The sequence below is a fragment of the Mytilus galloprovincialis genome, chromosome 6, assembly GCF_965363235.1.
Source record: "Mytilus galloprovincialis chromosome 6, xbMytGall1.hap1.1, whole genome shotgun sequence".
Classification (NCBI taxonomy): domain Eukaryota; kingdom Metazoa; phylum Mollusca; class Bivalvia; order Mytilida; family Mytilidae; genus Mytilus; species Mytilus galloprovincialis.
Genome location: NC_134843.1, coordinates 57,366,322 through 57,389,921, shown reverse-complemented (window position 1 = coordinate 57,389,921; position 23,600 = coordinate 57,366,322). Strand labels below are relative to the sequence as shown.

The following is a 23,600-nucleotide window of genomic DNA, read 5'->3' as shown; positions in this document are numbered from 1 at the left end:
GAAAAAATATGGCAGTACTTTTAATACTGTTGTTTTAACAAGCAAACGCATTCCTTGCAAACCACATACAGGTGTTTTTTTAAGCACTCATTATGGAGAGCCCAAACAATCAGAGAGTTGTCGAAAATTTCTGGAATTTAGAATGGAAAAAAAGTATAAAATGTGAGACTACTATAACAGTGTCCAAGTAGTCTCAAATAAAAATTAAAATTAAAATTAAAAAAAGAACCAGAAAACATCATATTAATTTCAGTGGTAGATTTTGCATGATTTTGTAGTAATGTTTAGCACCAAAGAACACTCATAACCGATATGCAATTATGCATTGGCGGATTCAAAATGGAGGGTCAGGGATAGGAACCCTTTTTTTCCTCGATTTTGAACCCCTCTCCCAAAATGATTGGATCTGAGAATGCATTCTTTGTATCTGGGTGTCAATTTAAGTGTGATTAGATATTTCTTCTCGCCAACTGTGATTTTAGTGAAAATTGAAATATAAAAAAGAAGATGTGGTATGATTGCCAATGAGACAACTGTCAACAAAAGACCAAAATGACACAGACATTAACAACTATAGATCACCGTACGGCCTTTAACAATGAGCAAAGCCCATACCGCATAGTCAGTAATAAAAGGCCCCGATATGACAATGTAAAACAATTCAAACGAGAAAACAATAAGACTTTTTGAAAATTACACATTTTTTTATGAGGCACTGTTTTAATCAAACTATATAAGAACAGCTTATCTCTACAATGGAACCAACGATCGGCATATTTCTACCATTGCAGTTCAAATTGTCGGAATTTATTTTCCTTTAAAGATTTGTATTCGATTTGAAACTCGTCACGGGGACTCTAGTCCATAAAAAAACTCAAGGCCATATTTCTTTTAAATAATTATAGTTAAATTTACTTTAACAAATTCCTTCATTCGATTTATCATGAGCGAACGCAATTTGGACAATGTAACACACGCTGTTGACTCCAAGGTTAGATGTATATATCTTTATTCTCACAAACCAAATTACAAAGGTATAGAGATAATTATACATATTTCAATACAATTACATAAATAAATAATGTACGAAAGTAGATAGAGGCATTCACATTTGTTCACCCAGAAAAGTTCAATTTGTTATTGATCTCCTTAATAAGTTAACATAGTTCGTTCAGTTCTGTACATTTTTTTGAATTCATTAAGTCATAAAACTTCAATATGTTTGGTCTATTTCTATAGTAAAATGCAATACATTGTTTTCTACAGTTATCAAAAGCTGAACAATTAAAAATGTAATGGTATTCATCACCAATGGCATCTGAATTACACAATACACATTTTCTGTTTTCTCTTTCTATGTTTTACCATCTTCCAGTTTCTATTGGAAATTTCATGTTCAAAGTTATAAATTAAAGAAATAAGGATATTTGCCTGTCATCCAAAATATCTAAATATTTCTCAAACTCCAAAGTATCTTTAAATAAACGATAATTTAATGCTTTTGGTGATTCCTGTAGGCTTGCTAGCCATTTTTGTTTGAATTAATCTATTAAATTCTGTTTGATGGTTACATGTAGCCATGTTTTATTTACAAAAAAGATATTGTCCCATACATATGACAAGCCACACGTGTCTAAAATTGATTTGACTTGTTTTAACCATCAAATATTTGTACCATATTTGACAGTTGCTAAGTTATACAAAATAAAAGGCAATTTGTCAGGTTTTCCGGTTACCAACTTGGACCAATAGTTTATCATTCGTAACTTAATTGAAATATCTAAGGGATATCTCCCCAATTCACCATAAATCATAAAATCAGGAGTAGACTTTTTTACTCCAAGTAATATTTTACAAAATTTACAGGTTAATAACCCCTTCAACGGTAACATCTGATTTAAATGCTTTGGTTTCAGAGTTATAAGCCAAAATCTACATTTTACACCTTGGTTGGTTGGCCGGGTCACCGCACACATTTTTAAACTAGATAACCTAATGATGATTGTGGCTAAGTTTGGTTAAATTTGGTCCAGTAGTTTCAGATGCGAAGATTTTTGTAAAAGATTATAAAAATTAACGAAAAATTGGTAAAAAAATGACTATTAAGGGAAATAACTCCTTCAGGGGTCAACTGACCATTTTGATGATGTTGACTTAATTGTAGATCTTACTTTGCTGAACATTATTGCTGTTTACAGTTTATCTCTATATATAAAAATGTTCAAGATAATAATCGAAAACGGACAAAATTTCCTTAAAATTACCAATTCAGGGGCAGCAACCCAACAACCCATTGTCCGATTCATCTGAAAATTTCAGGGCAGATAGATCTTCACTTAATAAACAATTTACCACGTGTCAGATTTGCTCTAAATGCTTTGGTTTCAGAGTTATAAGCCAAAATATACATTTTACCCCGATGTTCTATTTTTAGCCATGGCGGCCATCTTGGTTGGTTTGGCGGGTCACCGGACACAAGTTTTAAACTAGATACCCCAATGATGATTGTGGCCAAGTTTAGTAAATTTGGTCGAGTAGTTTCAGAGGAGAAGTTTTTGTAAAAGTTAACGACGACGGACGACGGACGCCAAGTGATGAGAAAAGCTCACTTGGCCCTTTGGGCCAGATGAGCTAAAAGCGGGCATGTATTAAGTTTTTAGTCTTAGTTAGTAACTGCGAGTACTGTACTCTCTGATTGTACTTAGTATCTTTTTGTTGTTGGGATCTACAGCTAGCCGGCCAAGTCCACTCTGTGTTTTGTTAGATGTTTTTCTATTCGTATCCATCTGATGAGTTAAGTATTTTTCTACAGATTTTTATAGTTCATTCTTGTGTTTTACTATTACACCACTGTCCAAGGTTAGGGAGTGGTTGCGATCCCGCTTACATGTTTAACCTCGCCACATTCTGGTTGTAAGTGCCTGTCCCAAGTCAGGAGCCCTTTATTCAATGGTTATCGTTTGTTGATGTGCTACATAGATATAGGAAGATGTGGTATGAGTGCCAATGAGACAACTCTCCATCAAATTGTCCACAATTTATAAAAGTAAACTATTATAGGTCAAGGTACGGTCTTCAACATATTTGTTTTTTTTTTTTTTTTTTTGTACATCAATAAGGCCGTTAGTTTTCTCGTTTAATTGCTTTACATAAAGTATGTCGGGGCCTTTTTTAGCTGACTATAATAAATAATAGATTGAAGCTAAATTAAAGTCTAAAAATAAAACAGGTTTTTCAAGGCTAAATAACAATGATTTTGACTTTTTATTAAGAAAATGAAACGTAAAAAATATAAAAATAAATAACAACAGTTCATCATCATACATCTTTGCTTTTCTTCTCTCCTTTGATACACGATAAGGATCGGAAGAATCCACTGATTCTTGCAGCAAATGTAGTTTTCTTTATAGGATTGTTGGTACTGATTTCAATGTCTTTTGCGTCTTTTTTGTCATTTTCTTTTCTTTCACCCTTTTCAATGACATCGCAATTAGTTTTCCTTTCTTCAATCGTCCCTGCCTCTTTCTGTGTATTCTCTGAATCATTTTGTTTCCCCCCATCAACATTGATAGTTTGATCCTTGTTCATGTTTTCGTCTTCGTTTTTCTCTGTCTCCTCATTTGTTTTGACTATTTTCGAATCATTTTGTTTTTCCTTCGCAACATCAATAGCTTGGACTAGTTTCTTCTTTTCATCCTTTACTCTTTCTATCTCGATCTTCTTCATTTCTGTAAAGATAAACATAGATGTAGAATTTCAATGTTTTTAATTCAGTGCAATCTTCTACTTTTTGGCAGTGTTGATACGAAATTTGCGTGTCAACGTTTTACTCTCTTGTAACCGACATTATCAAGATATACCTAATAAAATTGCAAAATGTAACACAAATTATTCCTGTTTTTTTAAGTGCTCGGAAATCTGAACTAACCAATTAATTTTTATCAATAATATCATAAAAATGTGAAATATGATAATTGAATAAGAAATTTGTTCATTTCTCTTATTGTTTGGCACGTGAATGTTGAAGTCAGAACGTCAATGGCAACCATCAATATTCGTTAAGGAAGTAAGGAAAAGACTGAAGAAGGTAGACATATTCATGAAATACCTTTTTCCAACATCCTTTGTGCTTTTTCACCCATCTTTTTCATCTGTACTTTCCTCTTTTCTTCCTTCTTCATTGTTGACTTGACATCTTTTGAGTATTTTTTATTACTCTTGTCGATTGCTTTATATTGTGCTTTAACATTCTGTTCTTCTTCTTTGGCTTTTTTCTCCAGTAATTTTTCTTCTTTCTTCATTTCTCTTTTCCTTTTCTTTTCATCCTTCATCGTTTCTTTGTCATTAATTGATCTTTTAGATTCAGAATTCTGGACTGGATCCTATAATGATTATACAACATAAGTAAATTTGATATTGAAAACGTTGCAAACATTTTGATAACTCATTTAAGATAAATTTCAAAATACGGTTCAAAACGAAGAGCTTAGTAATATTTTTTTTTATCAAAATGGCAAAAAAAAAGCTGTTTTTAATTTGAAACAATTTGTTAATTTTATCAAGAATAATGACATACATAAAATTCAAATGACCCTTTAAAAATACCGTGATTTTCAATATAACCATCAGAAACCCACTAGCATATGAACACAAAGAAATCAATCTTAATTTGGCTTTATAAATGGAAGAACTTTAATTTCTACTATTTAGAAAATAATAAACTAGGCACGTCCATCTACCTGTTTAACCAAAGCAAATTCAGAAGGGTAGAGTATATTTCAAGATTACAATTTATTTACAGCTAATTTCCTACTGCATGTAGAGCAATACTTTGGTTAGCTTGCTTGCTTTTATTGAGTATTGTATAATTTAATATGGAATAACGTCCACTCCATTTAAATATAGTATACGGGTTTACTATGCTTATAAATATTGTTTAAAGATATCAATTTTAAATAAAATGCTTGAGTAAACGTTTGTACAAACAGAGCAAGCAAGCCAACCAAAGTTTTACTCTACAAGCATTAGGAAATTAGCTGTAAATAAAAAATGGGTTTTGGGTCTTGCTGTCAGAGGTGAGTACATTGACCGATTGGCCATCAATTCACTGTGAATATATAAACAGCAATGAAAACACTGTTCCACTTAGAATATAACATTGAATTCTTATCATCTTTAACCCCTACACCATACTAATGTCCCCTTAATTTTCTATTGTACCTTATTGGCATGTCCGACGGCATTCTTCAATGGGTTATCTCCAATTCTCTGCACGTGGATCGGCTTTGTTATAATCATTTCTAGAAAGAAAAAAATATTCACATTACTTGCTTTTTCTATCGGCATTTCGTTTTATTAGTTCCAGCAGTTATAACAACGAACTTAGAGTTAAAAATAAAAACTTACATCTGAGATAATAGGAAAGCTTTTTTTCTGATTTTAATAGAATTGTCATATTCAGTGAAGAAAATTTGATAAACTTTCCCAATAGAAACACTGACTAAGCGGTATGAGTTTTACTCATTATTAAAGGCCGTACTGTGACATACAGTTTTGAATTTTTATGTCATTTTGTCTCTTGTGGAAATTCGTCTCATTGCAAACCATACCACATCTTCGTATTTTTTTCATAAGCAACCAGATACACTTTTTTTTTTAAAAGATACTCAACCAGCAAACGTTACAGCGATATATCGGCAAAAATATCAAAGAAAAATTACCCCGTCTTTGCTCTGTTGATATATCAACATCTATTTCTGATCTCTTTTCTTCTATATTCATACTTTCATCTTTTTCTGATCTCTTCTCTACCTTATTTTCTCTTTCTATTTTAAAATAAATCAAATAAATCTTCAAATGAGGAAAATATGCTATTTCATTTCATTTATGAATTATAATCAATTTTAAATGAAAAAATGAAGTTGGAAAAGAATTAATTGAACTGTTCATATGTTACGCTCTTTTTTGATTGTCGAATATAGATTTTTCGCGAATTTAAGAGACACATATTCGTGCTATTGTATACGACCTTTGTCTGCCATTGAAGGTCGTATATTGACCTATAGATGACTGAAGGTCGTATATTGACCTATAGATGACTGAAGGTATTTCAATCATTGTGTAATTTTCAGTTTAAATTTGAAACGAAAGAGAAAACTATCAAACGTAGACAAATACATGTACTACAGGAAACACTTAACAAAATTGAGGAAAAAAATGCAGGTTTTAATACAATGACAGACTCAAAAGGAATATATTTATTGGACAATTGACCGGCTTATCCACATTATATTAGAATCTGATACTATGACATACTTATTTCCATTTTCCAGACTGCCCTCTTTGCCTCAGCGGCCTTCTTGTCTAGAATGTCTTCAAGCGAACACTCAAATTCAGCTGTACTTAATATGGCCTCACAAAAGCCAGACACAGAGAAGCGTTCCTTTTCTTTTTCTTGATTGGACATAGCCATTATAAACCTATTAATTGTTGAACCAACTGTTAGTTAATGTAACATAAAATTTCTATCATCCATTCCCTTTTTTTTTTATTTTTTTTTTTTTAATTTTGAAATCTTCTGGATTATGCAATCTAGAATGTGTTTACTATTATTGATTATTCATAGTTCTACCTGAAAAATGTATATACATTGAAGAGGATTTTTTAGGTTGGTTTAGATCATTGCAACGTCGGCTAATCCAATCGTTCACCGAAGTGATCGTTTCTGTTCGTCAGTTCTGGGTCTTTTCGGTTTTTGTTCTATAAATATTTTGTATTCTAAACTTTTTGCATGTAGAAATAACGCTATTACCAAAACACATTTTGCTAATTTAGCGTTTTCAAGAAGCAATGTCAAAACCTGCATTTCAAGTCCAACAGTGACAAAATAATATAGTCAAAATAGTATATATATATCATTTGTTGAGGCAATATGAATTCTTCCAATTCATCAAAACCTAATACGTTTTACGTTAAGTTAAGAACCAGTGATAAATATATTGTCTTTGCTTGATAAGAGATCATACTACAATTTCTTGAAAACAGGTTTCAAGTTTCAAACTTGTCTTTTGAATAAATAACTGGAGGAAAAACACGTGACTTGAAATAAAGTGGAATAAGAGTACTCACCAGACTTATGTTTCGATTTTTCAAACTTTCAAAAAGCTGAACAGGACCTCTAAAAATTAATCCCGCTTCAGTGTATTGCCGATACTTCGACAATAACGTTGACATTGGAGATATTTATGACGTCGAAGTATGACAGCAGCGCCGCCGCATAGTTTTCTCCGATTCTCTGGGTTTTTTCTGCGTGATGACGGCCAATAAGTTATAATGGATTTGTCAGGAATGTGTCAACAGTGTTTTATCATTTATTGTGTTAGAAGAATGTTGTTTATATGAAGAACAGCAATCAAGACACCCACTCTCTGAAATTTTTGCAGTTTTGAGTTTTCCTTGGCCCAGGCGCGTAGCTCCCCATACGCTAACACGCAGTTGCGTGCACATCGATTCGGCATTGCAAAAAAACTTGAAATGGCAAAATAAAAATTCATAGATCGTTAATGGAAACACCTATGTTGTCACTTTTTTAATTGATGAAATATCATTGAATAACGGCATTTGGTTTCAAAATAAAAGTTTTATTGGAGATTATGTCAAAATCGGACAGTAACTTGTATCATTTACAAGATTTGAATTTGTAATACTCAGTCTAAGACATGTAGTTTTTGGAGCACATTTTACAGTGTACGGTTCATCAGTTTGGAATTAGATGTACCAATCGGTATTATAATTATCAGAACCCTATAATATCGTTGAATATATGCCGAGGCGATGTGGTCGACAGACTACCAGAGCCAATCACCTGGCAAACACGCCAAAACAGTCTCATTATTTTTTGCGTTCATACACCATATGGTAAGGGAACTGGAGAGTGGATTCGCGTTTAGTATTATCAGAATATCGCTTCTTTGCGCTGTATCTGCTTCATCGTGTTGTAAGAATTATAACAAACGAACAAATCTCAACATTGTCTGAGACAGTACAAAACTGACCTGGCATGTAATTTTGACGAATTCAATTGGGAGGTCGCTCGATGCCGAACACGTACGCTGCATGGTTTATAACATCTCGCGAGTGCTACCATGGAGATCTATCAGTGTACTACGTATGTTGAAAACAAAGTACGATCAACAATGAACAACGACAGTTACTAGCATTTCTGCATATTCGTCGGGATTTCAGTGTGAATATTAACTGTTACAGTTAAAGTAATAGAGAAGTTTGTTTCTGCCTAGGCCCGAAGAGCAGATTTTGGACAATTTTGAGTAAATTCTGTATCACAAATATGTGTTGTTTATGTATTACTCTATTCAGAAGATTTATTGATAGTTTTTCACTATATTTTTTTTTTATAAGTGCTATCTACATAAAGCCCCTCTTTTAACCGTCCTATGACCGAAAACTGAAGAAAAAAAATCTGCATAAAAGGGTCCCAAACATCGTTTCTTTTTAGCTACGCCCCTGCTTGCTTTGTTATTGATAAAACCATTCGACATATGCATATGATACAAAATTTAATATGAACCCTCTCGATTATTGAATTATTCCCAAAACCCCAGACTTCACACCCATACAGAAGTATTGGTTTAACAATTTTATCAAATAGATTAAGTTGGCATTCAATTGACAGATTATGTACTCTACCTTTTCGAATAATATCGTACATAGCATGTGTTGCTTTTTCACATTGCTTTTTTTAGCTCTTGAAAAATTTCCTGACCTAGACAGTAATACACCAAGATAATTAAATTCACTCACAATATCTAGAGTAATATTATCATACTTAAAAACAATATTCTGCGGTAGTCTACCTTGTGAAAAAATTACAATCTTACTTTTTTCCACATTTACTCTAAGTTTCCATAACTCACAATATTCATATAAGGAGTCCAGTTGTCTTTGTAAATCTATCTGAGATTCTGCCATTAAGACAGTATCGTCAGCATATAAAATGACAAACAATTTTAAATAAACATTTAACTCTATTTCTAACTCATCAGAGATAGTGCAAAAACCTTCTATATTATTATTCTGTAAAAACAATTCCAGATCGTTGAGATAAATGGAAAAAAGCAAAGGAGAGAGATTCTCTCCCTGCCTAACACTGATGGAACAAGGGGAAAATTCAGAAAGATCTGATCCAAAGTGAATACGTGATTTGATATTATTGTACATGTTGACAATAACGTTATACATCTTTCCGTTAATCGAATGTTTTATAAGTTTTGACCAGAAACCAGACCGCCAAACAGTATTGAAAGCTTTCGCAAAGTCAACGAAAGCACAATATAGTTTCTTTTTTTTTTTCTCTTTAGCAACTGAAATAATATATGAATAACAAATATATTGTCTACTGTTGAATAACCTTTTCTGAAGCCAGCCTGGTTTTCATTTAATAATAAATAATCCTCTAAGAAAGAACTCAATCTAAAATTTAAAACAGATGTAAAAAGTTTTCCCAGGCAGCTGAGTATAGTAATTGGTCTATAATTTTGGTGATCAGATTGGTCACCCTTGTTTTTATAAAAAGGTATGATATTTCCCATAAGCCATATTTCAGGCAAAGTACCAGAATCAAAAATCATATTAAAAAGTTTCACATAAACGGATATAAAAAAGTGTGATGTGCTTTTAATAAATTCATTGATTATTAAATCATCGCCACTGGCCTTCTCGTATACACTTAATAATCTCATCTGCGGTAATTTCTGAATTCAAAACTTCATTTACACCTTGAATGTCATTCGGCTCAGTTGTGACATCATTTGTATTCTCCGCGTTATTTAAATTTTTGAAAAAATCAAACAGTACATCTAATGCTATGTTAGGTTTATTTCTTTTCCCTCCCCTAGTTAAAATTTTCCAATATTCCAATTTTTTTGTCCTCAGGTTTTTCATATGTTTTTGATTTTTTTTTCTATATTCCCCCATCGATTTATCCATCTGGCGTTTATATTCCCGTTCTTTCTTTTTCATTTCTTCCCTTCTTGCTTCTGATCTATTACTGTTATAATTTCTCTTTGCTCCCCTGTAAATCTTTCTCTTATTCCAACATTGCTTATCAAACCATGGTTTGTTCCCCTTTTTGCCCATTTTTTTCCCCTGTACGACTCCCTTGGCTAGCATTATATGTACCTAGAACATTATCTGCAACATCCAATAATATGCTGTTAATTTTTTCGACTACAGCGTTAATTTTGCCTTAAGATAAAAGGTTACTGTCAACTGATTCTAATTCGGCAACCAAATCTGAAATTTTGTCCTTATCGATAAATTCTACGAATTCATTCTTTTTCTCAACGTCCCATTTTTTTACCCGTTTTACTTCTCTTGCATTTTCCACGCTGTTCTCAGCAATATGCACATCTTCCTCAATACCATCTTCAAAATTTAAAGATAATATTAACGGAGAGTGGACATCTGAGAAAAGCTTGGAAAAGTCTGGAACATACATATTTACAACGAAACATAGACAATCATAAGTACAAATAAAATAATCAACAACACTGGCCTGACGGCAAGTACATTTGCCTTCTTTGTCACCATTAACTCTACCATTAAGGATAATTATATTATTATTTTTACACATTTCTAACAACATGTTACCATAATAGTTTTTACTTGAATCCATACTACATCTAACTTTAGACATGTCATATAAAACTAGATTGTTTAAAATATCTACATTATCAGTATCAACAATATCATGCTGACTATGAACAATTTCAAATTATCTACATCTCGACTAGTTCTACTATTAAAATTACCATTTAAAAGTATATAATTGTACTCTACAGAAAATTTCAAAAATTCTTGTTCTTATTCATTAAAAGCATCAGGAACCTTAAAGACAGAATTTTCTGGAGGGATATAAATATTTCCTATCATGACATCTTGGTCAGTTTTAAGTAAATCGGAAGAAATTTTCCACCAATATACTAAACTACTGAAATTTTCAACTGGCTTTACAAAATTTTCCAAGTGGGATTTATAGCCGAAAGCTATTCCCCCCCGATTTAACTCATGCTATATTTTTTCTATTTTTCAGATGAAAAGTAAATCCTGGAATATTTATCTTATCTAGATCATCTGTTTTAGTTTCAACAAGAGAAATAAAAACAAATTTTTGAACCATTTCTATAAATTCTGAGCATATTTGCCTTTTAAACGTACTTACCAATCACCATTCATTAAAACAGAGTTAACAGTACGTCAGTACTTTGAATACGGGTCAAAACTTCGACCGGGATTTTAACACTCTATGAAAGTAACCTATATCAATGTGAAACAATGCAAACGAGAAAACGAACGACCAAAACAATTCTTTGAACTGAGCATTCTACTTATGGTATATTATCTTATGTAATGATGATATCAATGTAATCTTGATTTTATCGAATAATATATTGCTTAATTCTCCCTTGAAACATGGAGAGTGGTAGGGACGGTAAACTAGCATACTTCTAAATGTAGTCGTGGAAAGCCGTTTATCCGCTTGTAGCCTAGACTACCTTTAAATATTTTCTTCGTTGCAGATAATCTTTACTATTAGTCAACAATTCTTACCAACAATTCTACATTGGAAGAAGTTTATTTGGTAATTAAAATTTTCACGAATGGGGGGGGGGGGTACATGAAAATTGTTTCTAAATGAACATGGCAAGTAAATATAGAAGATTTTTTTTAAAATATCTGTAATGCAAAAAAAGCTAGAGGCTCAAATATGTGTTTTGAAACAGACTGGAAACTGTGTGGTTCATAGTAATGTGTCACTACTACCAGTTGAGCAGGATTTGATTCAAGAGCAGTTGAGATCGCCTCTAATCATATTCTTTGTGGGGCTCGTGTTACTTTGTCTTAAATTTTCTAAGAAGTGTGTTTCTTTTGGTCGATTTTCGTACTTTTGTCATAGCATTGTGAGATTATCTCTCGGCTATTGCGCTTCGACTGTCCCCTTGGAAAGTTCCGCCTTTTATTTTTCTTTTTTGTTTACAATCTTAAAGAAGTTATGACGGGGCAAAGACTTACGAGGACCATGCAGTGAACTTCCTTAATGAATAAAATAATATCTGTGTCTTTCACCGTAGATATATTAAACCGACCACACACGGCACATTTAGAAAAGACGTGTATAGGTCGTCATAGTTTACGATCTTCCACAATAGAAGTGTATATTTTTCTTAAAATCGCCGCGAGTCTGTTATGTTTTGAACAAATTTAAGACACCACCAAATATCTGGCAACAACAAAAGTTTTTGAGACGAGAAAACTTCTAAAAATATAATCAGCGACAAACATATATTAAACTTACAGAGCAATACCAAATGTATATATCAATACCTTTGGAGACTATCAAATATGCAAATGCATTCATTTAACCCCGCCACATTCTGTTTTTATGTGCCTGTCCCAAGTCAGGAGCCTGTAATTCAGTGTTTTTCGTTCATTTTTTGTACTTAAATAAGGCCGTTAGTTTTTCGTTTGAATTGTATTACATTGTCAAATCGGAGCCTTTTATAGCTGACTATGCGGTATGAGCTTTGCTCATTGTTGAAGGCCGTACGCTGACCTACAGTTGTAAATTTCTGTCTCACTTTGGTCTCTTGTGGAGAGTTGTATCATTGCCTGACAATCATACCACATCTTCTTTTTTTATATTGAGAACCACTGAGTTCCTTATAGTTAACATGCTGTACTATTTGCATTTTGCTGCTTTTCACAACTGTTCTCTAAAATACAATGTATATTTCTATGCATGATCAAAATGTATCATGATTAATAGTTATATGAATATTATTTATTAAACACATTTGCCATGTATTTAAATGCGTTAGATTATAAGAAAGTATAGTTGTACAAAAGTAAACCTGCCACCCTGCAGTGTAAGGACAAGAATGGAAACATCACTTCGTATTCCATTTTAGCACAGAGGGGCGAAAGATTCAAGAGGAACACTTATAAACTTATAAATCGAAAATAGACTGACAACGCTGTGGCTAAAAAAAGAAACAGACAAACAATAGTACACCAAACACAATATAGAAAAATTAAGACTACGCAACACGAATCCTATTAAAAACTGGGGGAAGATTTCAGGTGCTCCATTTATTATAAAAGAAGAATAATAACTTCTACGAAAATGTGTGTCTTTTTTATTTATTCATATCTATAATAATCAAAAAGAACTATAATACTGCTGTAAGTCTGAAAGTTACTTATCTGTGTTCCACAAGTACATCAAAATCCAACGGTTTTAATGTTAGACCATATTTGCTGTCAATAACGGGAACTTTGCCAGGGACTACGGAAAATTTGCAACGTTGCAACATTGTGGCAAAAAATATGAAAAGTTCCATATGGGCTAACTGTTCACCAGGGCATTTTCTTCTTCCAGCACCGAACGGTAAGAACAAATCTACCCTGTTCACAGACTTCTTGTCTTCACCTAGAAATCTGTAGGGATTGAATTTCTGCGGGTCTGGGAAAACTTCCGGGTCATGATTAACGGACCAGAGGTTTAAGAAAATTAAAGTATTTTCCGGTATAAAATAGTCATTCAAAACCGTGTCTTTAGTTGTGCTATGTGGAAGAGCAAACGGGAATATACAGGAGTGTCGCATGGTTTCTATTATTGTACTTTCTGTGAACGGCAGATGTTCGAGATCCTCGAATTCGGGATATCGGTCCATCCCAACATACGCTCGTATTTCCTGATGGACTTTTTCTTGAATTTCTGGGTGGGTTACCATAAATAGCACACTCCATTGTAGCGTACTTGCAATAGTGTCAAAACCAGCACCAATAAGTTCTTGCACCGTCAAAAGTATATGTTCATCTGTTAGTCCCACGGCGGACTTTGCTTCTTCCGGTATTTCTTCCGTGGCCCGGATTAATGCATCAGTAACATCGCGAAGATTGGCCGGGTTATAAGTATCCAGATGTTCTTGTCTCTTTTTCAAACTAAAATTATCCATAGTTTTAAGTATTCCAAGAAACGTATTGAAAGATCGTTTTGTAAAATGGCGCATCCACGGCATTATATCGACGGGATTTCCAGCACCCATTGTTGCCATGAATTTATCGTTCATTTTCACTAGAAAAACAAAGTCTTCATCGTCTCTCTGATATCTTTGACCAAAACAAAGTGCACAAATAATGTTCCCCACGGAAAGATAGATTTCATTGTGTGGATTTACAGGTTTTCCTTTTGATGATAGCATATTATTTGTCAAGAGTTCGGCCTCAGAAATAATTGCCTGTTCGATCGGACTGTTTCTTTTATTTGTGAACGATGAAAGACTATTTTGTGCAATTTTTCTGTGAAGTTTCCATCTTGGTCCATAATCACTAAATCCCATACTTTTCCCGTTTGCAAGAAACTTAAATGTATAAAAGTCTGGTCTCCCGGCAAAGTCTTCCGCTTTATTAACGGTCGCCTTTCTGATGGCAGTAAGTCCATTTATGACAATAGTCGGTCTACTGCCCATCATGATCTGGTAAACGTCACCATATTTTTTCCTGAGTTCCGTCAAATATACGTGAGGTTTCTTCCCAAGACTTGGAAGATTTCCGAGCACTGGCCAGGCCATTGGACCCGGGGCATTAGAACATTTTCTATCATCCTTTTTTGTAAGATAAATAATCCATACCAGAAGAAAACACAAAGCCAATAAAAGTGGAGTGTACACTGATGTTCCCAAGTACATGTACTGAGTATACATCCCTGTAAGTGAAACTCTATTTAAATTCACTTCTTGTTGGTTGTGTTTAAACTTTATACACATGTACTGAATCCTCTTATTCGGACGCAAATAAATACTAGGATAGTCTTATATAACTTTGAGTGACATCTCGTAACAAATGATGGGCGTTACGGTCGTTTAGTTTTGATTTGTGTAAACCATTTTAGAATGGACACTCTTTCCATAAAAATGACATATCTGTATCTGTCCAATGTTAAATGTCACGGTCTTCATACAGTCACCAGTTGACCACGTAGTTTCAAATTTCAAATAGTTTATTTCGCATATCGCACAAAAGAAATTTGAGATTACTTTCCTTACATTTCTTCTTTTGGTTTTAAACATAAACACATTGAGCGGAATGCTATTTTCACACACTATACTATACCAAGGCGACAAACTTAAATAGAAATTTTCAAAACAGCTGACTGTCGCGGATGTCATTTCAAGTTGAATGAAACAAAATTATATGCTTTTATCTGCTTCGTGGCTTGATTGCTTTATTTTTTTGTTATTGACTGAAATTTAACACTTGAAAACAAGAAAAGAGAAAAGTATTTTACATCTTCAACCTCGGTTGACAAGAGAATATGAAACACCTTGAGCTTGTCCATTGTCCGGCAAAAGTGATTTAATTGTTGTCATGTCATTTTGACAAGTCTGGCCTTTAGACAGGTCACTCATCTCTTTTATGTAACTGGAAAGAAAATCCTCGTGAATAAAAACGTGAAAATTTTAAACATCTGCCAAATTGATGAAAACTGCTCAAATCTTCATATATTATAGATGATTTATATAAAAAACCGGGATTAGAAAAAGAACAGCGCTGAAAATTCTCAATTTCCAATTTAAGCTTGATTCTTGCGATTCGTGAATTTTTCGTAAGTTTGGTACAATAAACTGTGTTGGGTCAGAACAATTTTATTAAAATTCAGACCTATATTAACTTGCTTGCTCTTACATGTATAAGTATAAAGAAATCAGAGAACTATATGTTAATGAGATTGGGGTCAGTACTCAATCTAATTAAAATATAGATCTCTGATTTCGTTTTACTACACATACTCATACATGTAGTATAACGAAATCAGAGATCTATATTTTAATTAGATTGGGTCAGTACTGTGCTTTATGCAGAATGAAATATGTCATTGCGACAATTCTTAGAGTTGTTACTTTTCATGTTAATTTGAAATCATGTCGTTCTACATTCGTGTCTTAAAAATGTTTGCTTTATTTGTACAAGTCTTATACAAAACCCCACTTCCATGTTGAACTTCGACAAGTTCAGTTTGGGGTCCTCTTCGCGGTTCGCGTTTAAACTATGGCGATTCTTTGAAAAATTAAAGACAATGAATTAGATTTTTTAAAACAACTAACCTTTAAAGGGTTGGGTGTAAATTTCAGGATAAAAACAATAAATGAACATTGTCGGAAAATATAATGTATTTGTATTTGCTTTCCAAGCTTTTCCCTGCCGTTTCGTAGCGTTTACAAATACATATACATGTACATACAAAAAGACACGTTCTTCCGCAATCTCCAGATCAACTGTACAGAAAAAAAATGCATCAAACTATTATCATTAGCAAAGAGATGATTAATGCCCCCCTTTTTTCTCAAAAAGAAAAAAGAATAGAAACAAAGAGAAGAATAAAAACTCATTGGACGAGGGAGAAAAGTTGGAATAATCAATTCTAAGTAAGGGCATAAGGCAATACTTATAGCTTGCTTTGTTTAAATATGAATATTATTCATTTTTTTGTATCAGTATGTCAAAAGAGGTTGTACAACCACTTGGTCATTATACTAGCTAACTTTTTTGTATGATCATTGTATAGCAGCCTTAGTATGACTTTATAAAATAATTGCTGCACTTTTCATATAATATCAAACAAAAGTTAAACACTTTCTCTTTATGAAACAAGAAGAAGTAGGTCTCTGGGTCGGACATGTAAAAATAAACTGTGACAGAAGCCTATTACATTATGTAGGGCATTTATATTACAATCACAATCTCTTCTAAAGAAACGAAGTTAATTCAAACTATTTCTAGAACTTGAAAATTTTAGATACTTGAACAACCTGAAAACTGTTTGCCAACGTGAGGAATTTTATTTTCACCACAAATCAAAACAAAATAAAACGTATTAAGAAAAATAAAAGGGGGAGACTAATTTATTGAACATATAATGGAACATCAATTTTACGCGAAATCCCAATTTATTAAACACTGAACAGATCGATATTGGGGAGCTGAGTTTTAAAGATAAAAATAGAATGAAATTCAAAACAGTGTGGCTGTGGCCATTGATTGACACATTAAATTCATCCATTGACTGGGACAATTTACGTGAACGTTTGTCTGTAACGACCACTGTTCACGACGTACCTACGATAGACATTTAAACTGTGGGGTCACCAAAGGTTTCTTAACGCCTGTAATTATAAAATAACTCGAAAAATTAATCAGGAATAACCTTTATGTTTTGAATTATATAATTGATATAAATCAAAACATCGTGTTATTTCGGATTAATTTTTCGAATTACTTTATTAAGGTGTTGAGAACCTTTGGTGACCCCATAGTTTAAGTGTCTTTAAAAAGTACATAGTGAGCAGTGGTCGTTACATACAAACGTTCACATAAATTGTCCCAGTCAATGGATGCATTTAATTTGTCAATCAATGGCCACAGCCACACTGTTTTGAATTTCATTCTATTTGTCAACGTATGAATTAAGATTTTTATGCGAAATACCAATTAATTATTAATTAAAACTAAATATATAGATATAAGAAGATGTGGTATGAGTGCTAATGAGACAACTCTCCATCCAAGTCACAATTTATAAAAGTAAACCATAATAGGCCAAAGTACGGTCTTCAACACAGAGCATTGGCTATAAAGTATACTTGTACTTGGAAAAAAATGGAAAAGGAAGAGTTGTTTCAGAGATGAATTTCGCCTACTCATATGATGTTGGGCGTTATTATCCACTCTACTGTGACTGGTATCAAGGATTAGGTTAATACGTTAAAAGAAATAGATATTTACCACTGACACACATGAAATATGGGTTAGTAGAACTAATCTGTTAATGTACAACTGTATAGCAGTATTGTCTTTCTTCAAGGCCCATTCTGTGGTCTCTTAAATCTAAAATTTATCGATAAATGTAATTTGAATAAAGATTGGATACCTAATATCTTTTCTCAAAGTTGATTAAATCCTTCCAACGCCACTATGTCATTTAGTATATTGTACTTCATTACTGTTTCTAGTAATAAGTCAAATTATTTAGGATATCATAAGAAACAATATAGGATACATTACAAATACATGTATGATGAAAAGATCGTAGATTTTCGTAATTCGAGAAACTACACGATATTCATTTTAGTCAATTAAGTTCGTGGTAATGCAACATGGGTATACCGTGAACTATGATTCAGTATACTGTTCCAATCTATGTATTTAATAATATAATATTCTGTTACGGAAAATGGTTGTGTTACACGATACAATTCCTCCGACTAACTAACTCGTTTCAGAAACGTAGCATTGCTTTTACAAAGGCTGAGAATAAAAAATAATTCAACATTGTTATTTGAATAAAAGAAGACTTTGTAAGTTAAATCCAATGAGGCAGACCAAAACACAACTATCATATTTTACCTAAAACTAACTTCCACCCATTTTGAAAATTTGTCAAAAGTGTCCCCCTTTTCTCATATAGTCATACCGACATTTAATAGGGCTTTATTTAACAAGTGTTGTCCCTGTTAATAAGAAGAAAACACTATTAATATTTTTAGAAAATTTAATAGCGTGAAGAAGAAAATGTTTATATTTATGTCGCGAAATTTGTCAGATGATTACCGTAGGCACTTCCTTATTACTGTGCAGATTTCTATCAATATCTTGAGAACATGGTTAGATCTACTTGGTGAAATACGGATAGTTATGTTTATATTCAACACTTAATGAAACTTGAAAACGGATTTGAAATGAAAAGAAAGCTCGTGTTTCTGGTATTGTAACAAGTTAATGAGATGGTAAGAAAGTTATGTTTAAAACAATTATTTTCTAATTTTAACTTGATTTTTTTAGAGACATATGAGAAACTGTTAAGCATTGAATTGAAGTTTCTACTTTATGTATATATACACAAAATTATAATAAAACGACAGTCTGTCCAAATTTTAAGATTGATTGGTTATTGGTTGCCTCACGTCCAGTGGCCACATTCTAATACATGTATAATCATATAAAAGTATAAAAAATAAAGCTATGATGACATTTTTTTTTAAATATGAAAGATCAATTTTGGTTTAAAAAATTGAGAGGGGGAGGGAGGTCAACTAAACCAAATTTTTTTCTGGTGTATTTGTTTTGTAAAGGCAAAAGGATAGAAGTATTTGTGGGATTTGAACTACTCACCACTATTTGAGGGCAAAATGTATATACTTCGCCTGAGGATTAAAACAAACATTTTGAACGTTTTTATAGCGATATTAAATAATTTCATTTCTAATCGTCAACTTTTAATCGTTTTACTCTTTTTGAAGGACACACGAATACTGATTCTGTGGATAACAGTATATCTATGCCTTTTTGTAAGCAGCATACAATCAAAAAGTTTTTTCATCCATTCTTCGGTGGTCAATGGAAAAAAGAAAATTGTTGCCACCGAAGTGAACTCGACGGCATCCTCATTTGGAAATACCCGCCCTAAAACTGCAGCTGAACTGAACTCTGGAAAGTTCGAGATTCCACTATCGTCTGCTGACCAAGAATGGCTCGGATCTCTGTTGTACCATCCTAATGAAAGTGATATTCGATTAAGAAAGGAGTACAGACAATTGTCTGAAAAGGAAAGAGGAGATTTAAATGTAGCATTTAATCTGTTAAAGAATGACACGGTAAGAGTTATTATATATATTCATTTACACCATATGTTCCATATTCAATCAACGTGAATGTCCTTTGTAAAGCGTCACGTTACAAAGGAGGCGAAAGGCCATTCTCTTTGAAAGTACTTTCAAGAAACATTCAGAACGGATCAGATGGTTTTTGGTTGTCATTTAAATATGGTTCAATCCCCCACTATCAGAACTCGTGTTCTGGTTATGGTTAATTTCTTTATTTTTATAATAAGATATTTTAATTGCCTAAAACTTAATTATTGTAATCATATCTTATGTACATATATGTCTTTAGGCTAACAAAGAAACCGGCAACACAATGTTATCATTTAATGGTCTTTATAATTTGGGATATGCAGCTTGGCGTTGTTTTTTTTTAATTATTATATGGGAATGACTTTTCAAATTGCTTTTGTGTTGGTCCGTTATCTGAGTGAACAGTTTCTGATGTTTCTATGAAGTTAATAGTATGATGGTGGTTATTTTAATGTTGAAGTACATTGTAATAAGTAGATACGAGTAACAGATGTCGAGTAATTTCAGACACAGCAATCGATCGAACAAAACAAATTTTATAAAAAAATAAACATCAGACACCTTAATCATATGTCTTTAACAATAGAAATAGTTATCCCACAATGTCAGATGTGTGTAAAAGATAGATTGGTCGATTGTTTGTTGCTTAACGTCTAGTGGCTTAGTAATTTTTCAAGCATCTTCAAGACGATAAACAGATGGAAAACAGTTACATAAATGCCTCTGATGCCTAAAAATAACCCCAAAAAATGCTTTAAAAGTTTTTTTTAAAGAAAAAAAAGAATGTGTCCATAGTTCACGGATGCCCCACTCGCACTATCATTTTCTATGTTCAGTGGACCGTGAAACTGGGGTCAAAATTATAATTTGGAATTATAATTAGAAAGATCATATCATAGGGAACATGTGTACTAAGTTTCAAGTTGATGTAACTTTAACTTCATCAAAAACTACCTTGACCAAAAACTTTAACCTGAACTTCGCACTATCATTTTCTATGTTCAGTGGACCATGAAATTGGGGTTAAAACTATAATTTAGCATTAAAATTAGAAAGATCATATTATGGGGAACATGTGTACTAAGTTTCAAGTTGATTGGACTTCAACTTCTTCAAAAACTACCTTGACCAAAAACTTTAACCTGAAGCGAACGGACGGACGCACAGACGGACGAACGGACGCACGGACGAACGGAGGCACAGACCAGAAAACATAATGCCCCTCTACTATTTAGGTGGGGTATAAAACATAATGCCCCTCTACTATCGTAGGTGGGGCATAAAAACATAATGCCCCTCTACTATCGTAGGTGGGGCATAAAAACCCGGCTTGAATCAATTTTATTCTTTAAGAACACAGGAAAAAAAGTGATTCTGTTCTACAGAAAGAATATTTTATTTTTGAACACTGTCAATAAATGGAAAAATCGGAGACAGAAAAATACCAATTATTGAGCCATCACAACTATTTCATCCAATATTTCAATCACTACTCAACCTAATGAAGTTTGATCATCAGAAGTAACTTTTAATGTTTCTACTTTATTTTTAGTCAGTTAGTTTAAACAAATATGACCTGCTGGCTAATATCCATGCTCGATCGTCTGCTAATGCTAATGCACATCAGGGACCAAATTTTATGGGCTGGCATAGAGTTTTTCTACTGATGTAAGTATCTGAATTAAATCTTCAAAAGGCTAGCAAAGAGTTCTAATTCGAATATGTATTATTAGGGTTTTGGAAAGGTTTATGAAATAGAAGACAATGGTGGACAGAATAACGAAAAAGAGCTAGAAAAAAAGAATACTTCTATAAATGAAGACATCCATTCACTCTTTATATCCATCATCATGACAGATGGATTAAAGGACAGGTTAAAAATAAATACTGAGTATGGTCTTAGGACCAGGTCCAATTTTCGCACATGATAATCAACAAGCTGATAACTTAAATGAATCTAGAATACGAGACAGCAACCCAACGACAAAAATAATGAAAAAAAAACCAAGATAATTATAGAGGACAACATACACACTTCAACAATAGACATGTGTCTATACAAAATGTTCAGACTCAAATTCGTCCAGTGATTTAAGTTATACATATATGCATAATCAGCATTCAACTGTCATATAAGTTTCCTTCAAACTGTCACTTGTTCTGGTCCTTACATTCAAATATTTTATAGGCATCCTTCAAACTGTCACTTGTTCTGGTCCTTACATTAAAATATCTAATAGGTATCCTTCAAACTGTCACTTGATCTGGTCCTGAACATGCATGAAACATTTGCCACTGGACATTAATCAACTAACAATCTCAAATAAAACAGTCACATAACATTAAGGAGTAAAGGCTGATGGCTTGAAGTCTGATTGATGTGTTCGGGAATGGTTACAAGTTACCTTGTGAACTATCATTCCAAATATCCAGATCAGCCTGTCAGTCTAGTACAAAGCATGGTAAATCATACCACATCTCCTTATTTTTTATATTAATATTTTTAAAACATTAACATATTCTCGTCCTGACACATGCATTTCATTTGCCACTGAATGATAAGCAGCCATCCATCATCATAATTATATGACTTGACTAATCTTCTCTTTTTAAAGGATGGAGAATGCATTAAGACAGAAAGTAAAGACTGTAACAATACCGTACTGGGATGTAACATTGGACGAAGCAATGGACAAGCCATACAGTTCTATCATCTGGTCACCTGACTTTATAGGAAGTGGTGATGGGGTCATCAAAAAGGGAGCCTTTGGTCATTGGCAAACACAATTTGGGTATGGCAACCTCATGAGGTTTTTAGGCGGACAAGGGAAATTAATGTCAAAAGAAAATGTAGAGGATATTTTATCAAAGAGCAGATTAGGGGAAATAACAAATCCTGCAGCCGAAAAGAAATTCAACATTGAAGAAATTCACAATGATGTTCATGTGTGGATTGGTGGGCAAATGAAAACAATAGAAATAGCTGCTTTTGATCCAATATTTTATCCTCTTCACTCGTTCACAGACTGTATATGGACAGAATTCAGAGAACAACAAAAAGCAAAAGGAATTGATCCTACTTCTGATTATCCTGAATTCTATGGAAGATCGACACACTCACCGTTTGCTCCAATGTCTTTGGGAAGTGTTATGGTTATTGATGGAATAAGTGACATTTGGAATCAATATGTACAATATACACCTAGGCCTTTCTGTAATGAAACTTACAATGGATGTAACTCTCTGTACATGAAATGTGATATTTCTAAAAGAAAATGCATATCTAAAAGTAGGAGTGAAGTTGAAATTGAAAATCAGTCATCAAAATTGAAAAAGGACGATAAAGTGCCAACTGATCTTGTGAATTCAGGATTTAAAAATAGTGAAAGTTTCAGCAAAGAATCAGACTCTGAAATGTTGTACATTTCAAACCGACAGCTTATCAAAAGATCAGCTGTTGTCAATTACAGACATTTTACTAAATTGAGCGAAAACTCAATAGCAGCTCACAAGGTAGTGACAATAACAACAATTTCTGATGTTTACCAGTTCTATTCATATTTAACAGATTCTCATACAGACTTGATAAACTTATTGTTATTTCTGATATATTTGAATCAATTTCACTTTAAACAAGAACAGTATTGAATTCATTTAGAAATAAAATATGTAGAGATTAACTGTATCAGGGATGTTTCATTTAATCATCTACACCAAGGGATATTCTTATAAATAGTCTTGAATGTATGCCTATAGTTATTGTCCAGAATGATAACACACAGAAAATGTCAAAATTGGTCCTATTGATGTGCATTCCATTCTTATAGTACC

At 33.0% G+C, this 23,600-nt stretch overlaps 3 protein-coding genes across 4 annotated transcripts; 1 reads left to right on the top strand and 2 right to left on the bottom strand.

Moving 5' to 3' along the window:
• Positions 1-3,245: 3,245 nt before the first annotated feature.
• On the bottom strand, positions 3,246-7,222 carry LOC143078223 (uncharacterized). 2 transcript variants are annotated; one of them, XM_076253153.1, is made up of 6 exons: positions 7,129-7,222; positions 6,316-6,479; positions 5,721-5,825; positions 5,221-5,300; positions 4,109-4,382; positions 3,246-3,728 (listed from the first exon to the last, which is right to left on the bottom strand). In XM_076253153.1, exons 2-6 carry the CDS (start codon positions 6,470-6,472, stop codon positions 3,319-3,321), a joined length of 1,026 nt encoding a protein of 341 aa, XP_076109268.1. In that variant the 5' UTR covers positions 6,473-6,479; positions 7,129-7,222; the 3' UTR covers positions 3,246-3,318. The 2 variants fall into 2 exon arrangements, with proteins under 2 accessions (XP_076109268.1, XP_076109269.1); XM_076253154.1 differs by lacking the exon at positions 6,316-6,479 and having other exon boundaries at positions 7,129-7,217.
• A 5,969-nt stretch (positions 7,223-13,191) lies between these two features.
• LOC143079951 (cytochrome P450 1A1-like) lies at positions 13,192-15,029 on the bottom strand. The gene has a single exon (XM_076255579.1). It carries the CDS (start codon positions 14,844-14,846, stop codon positions 13,278-13,280), a length of 1,569 nt encoding a protein of 522 aa, XP_076111694.1. The 5' UTR covers positions 14,847-15,029; the 3' UTR covers positions 13,192-13,277.
• Positions 15,030-18,720: 3,691 nt separating this feature from the next.
• LOC143079950 (putative tyrosinase-like protein tyr-3) lies at positions 18,721-23,454 on the top strand. The gene is made up of 4 exons (XM_076255578.1): positions 18,721-18,863; positions 19,377-19,730; positions 21,322-21,437; positions 22,385-23,454. Exons 1-4 carry the CDS (start codon positions 18,861-18,863, stop codon positions 23,415-23,417), a joined length of 1,506 nt encoding a protein of 501 aa, XP_076111693.1. The 5' UTR covers positions 18,721-18,860; the 3' UTR covers positions 23,418-23,454.
• Positions 23,455-23,600: the final 146 nt, after the last annotated feature.

What these genes read in the sequence shown, in the direction of transcription:
- LOC143078223 (XM_076253153.1), bottom strand. Translation starts at nt 6,472, where the DNA reads ATGGCTATGTCCAATCAAGAAAAAGAAAAGGAACGCTTCTCTGTGTCT. An exon ending in ATCAACAGAGCAAAGACGGG is followed by an intron (nt 5,301 to 5,720) that starts GTAATTTTTCTT and finishes TTTTCTTTCTAG; the next exon opens with AAATGATTATAACAAAGCCG. An exon ending in ACAAAGGATGTTGGAAAAAG is followed by an intron (nt 3,729 to 4,108) that starts GTATTTCATGAA and finishes TTATCTTTACAG; the next exon opens with AAATGAAGAAGATCGAGATA.
- LOC143079951 (XM_076255579.1), bottom strand. Translation starts at nt 14,846, where the DNA reads ATGTGTATAAAGTTTAAACACAACCAACAAGAAGTGAATTTAAATAGA.
- LOC143079950 (XM_076255578.1), top strand. An exon ending in ATCTGTTAAAGAATGACACG is followed by an intron (nt 19,731 to 21,321) that starts GTAAGAGTTATT and finishes CTTTATTTTTAG; the next exon opens with TCAGTTAGTTTAAACAAATA. An exon ending in CATAGAGTTTTTCTACTGAT is followed by an intron (nt 21,438 to 22,384) that starts GTAAGTATCTGA and finishes CTCTTTTTAAAG; the next exon opens with GATGGAGAATGCATTAAGAC.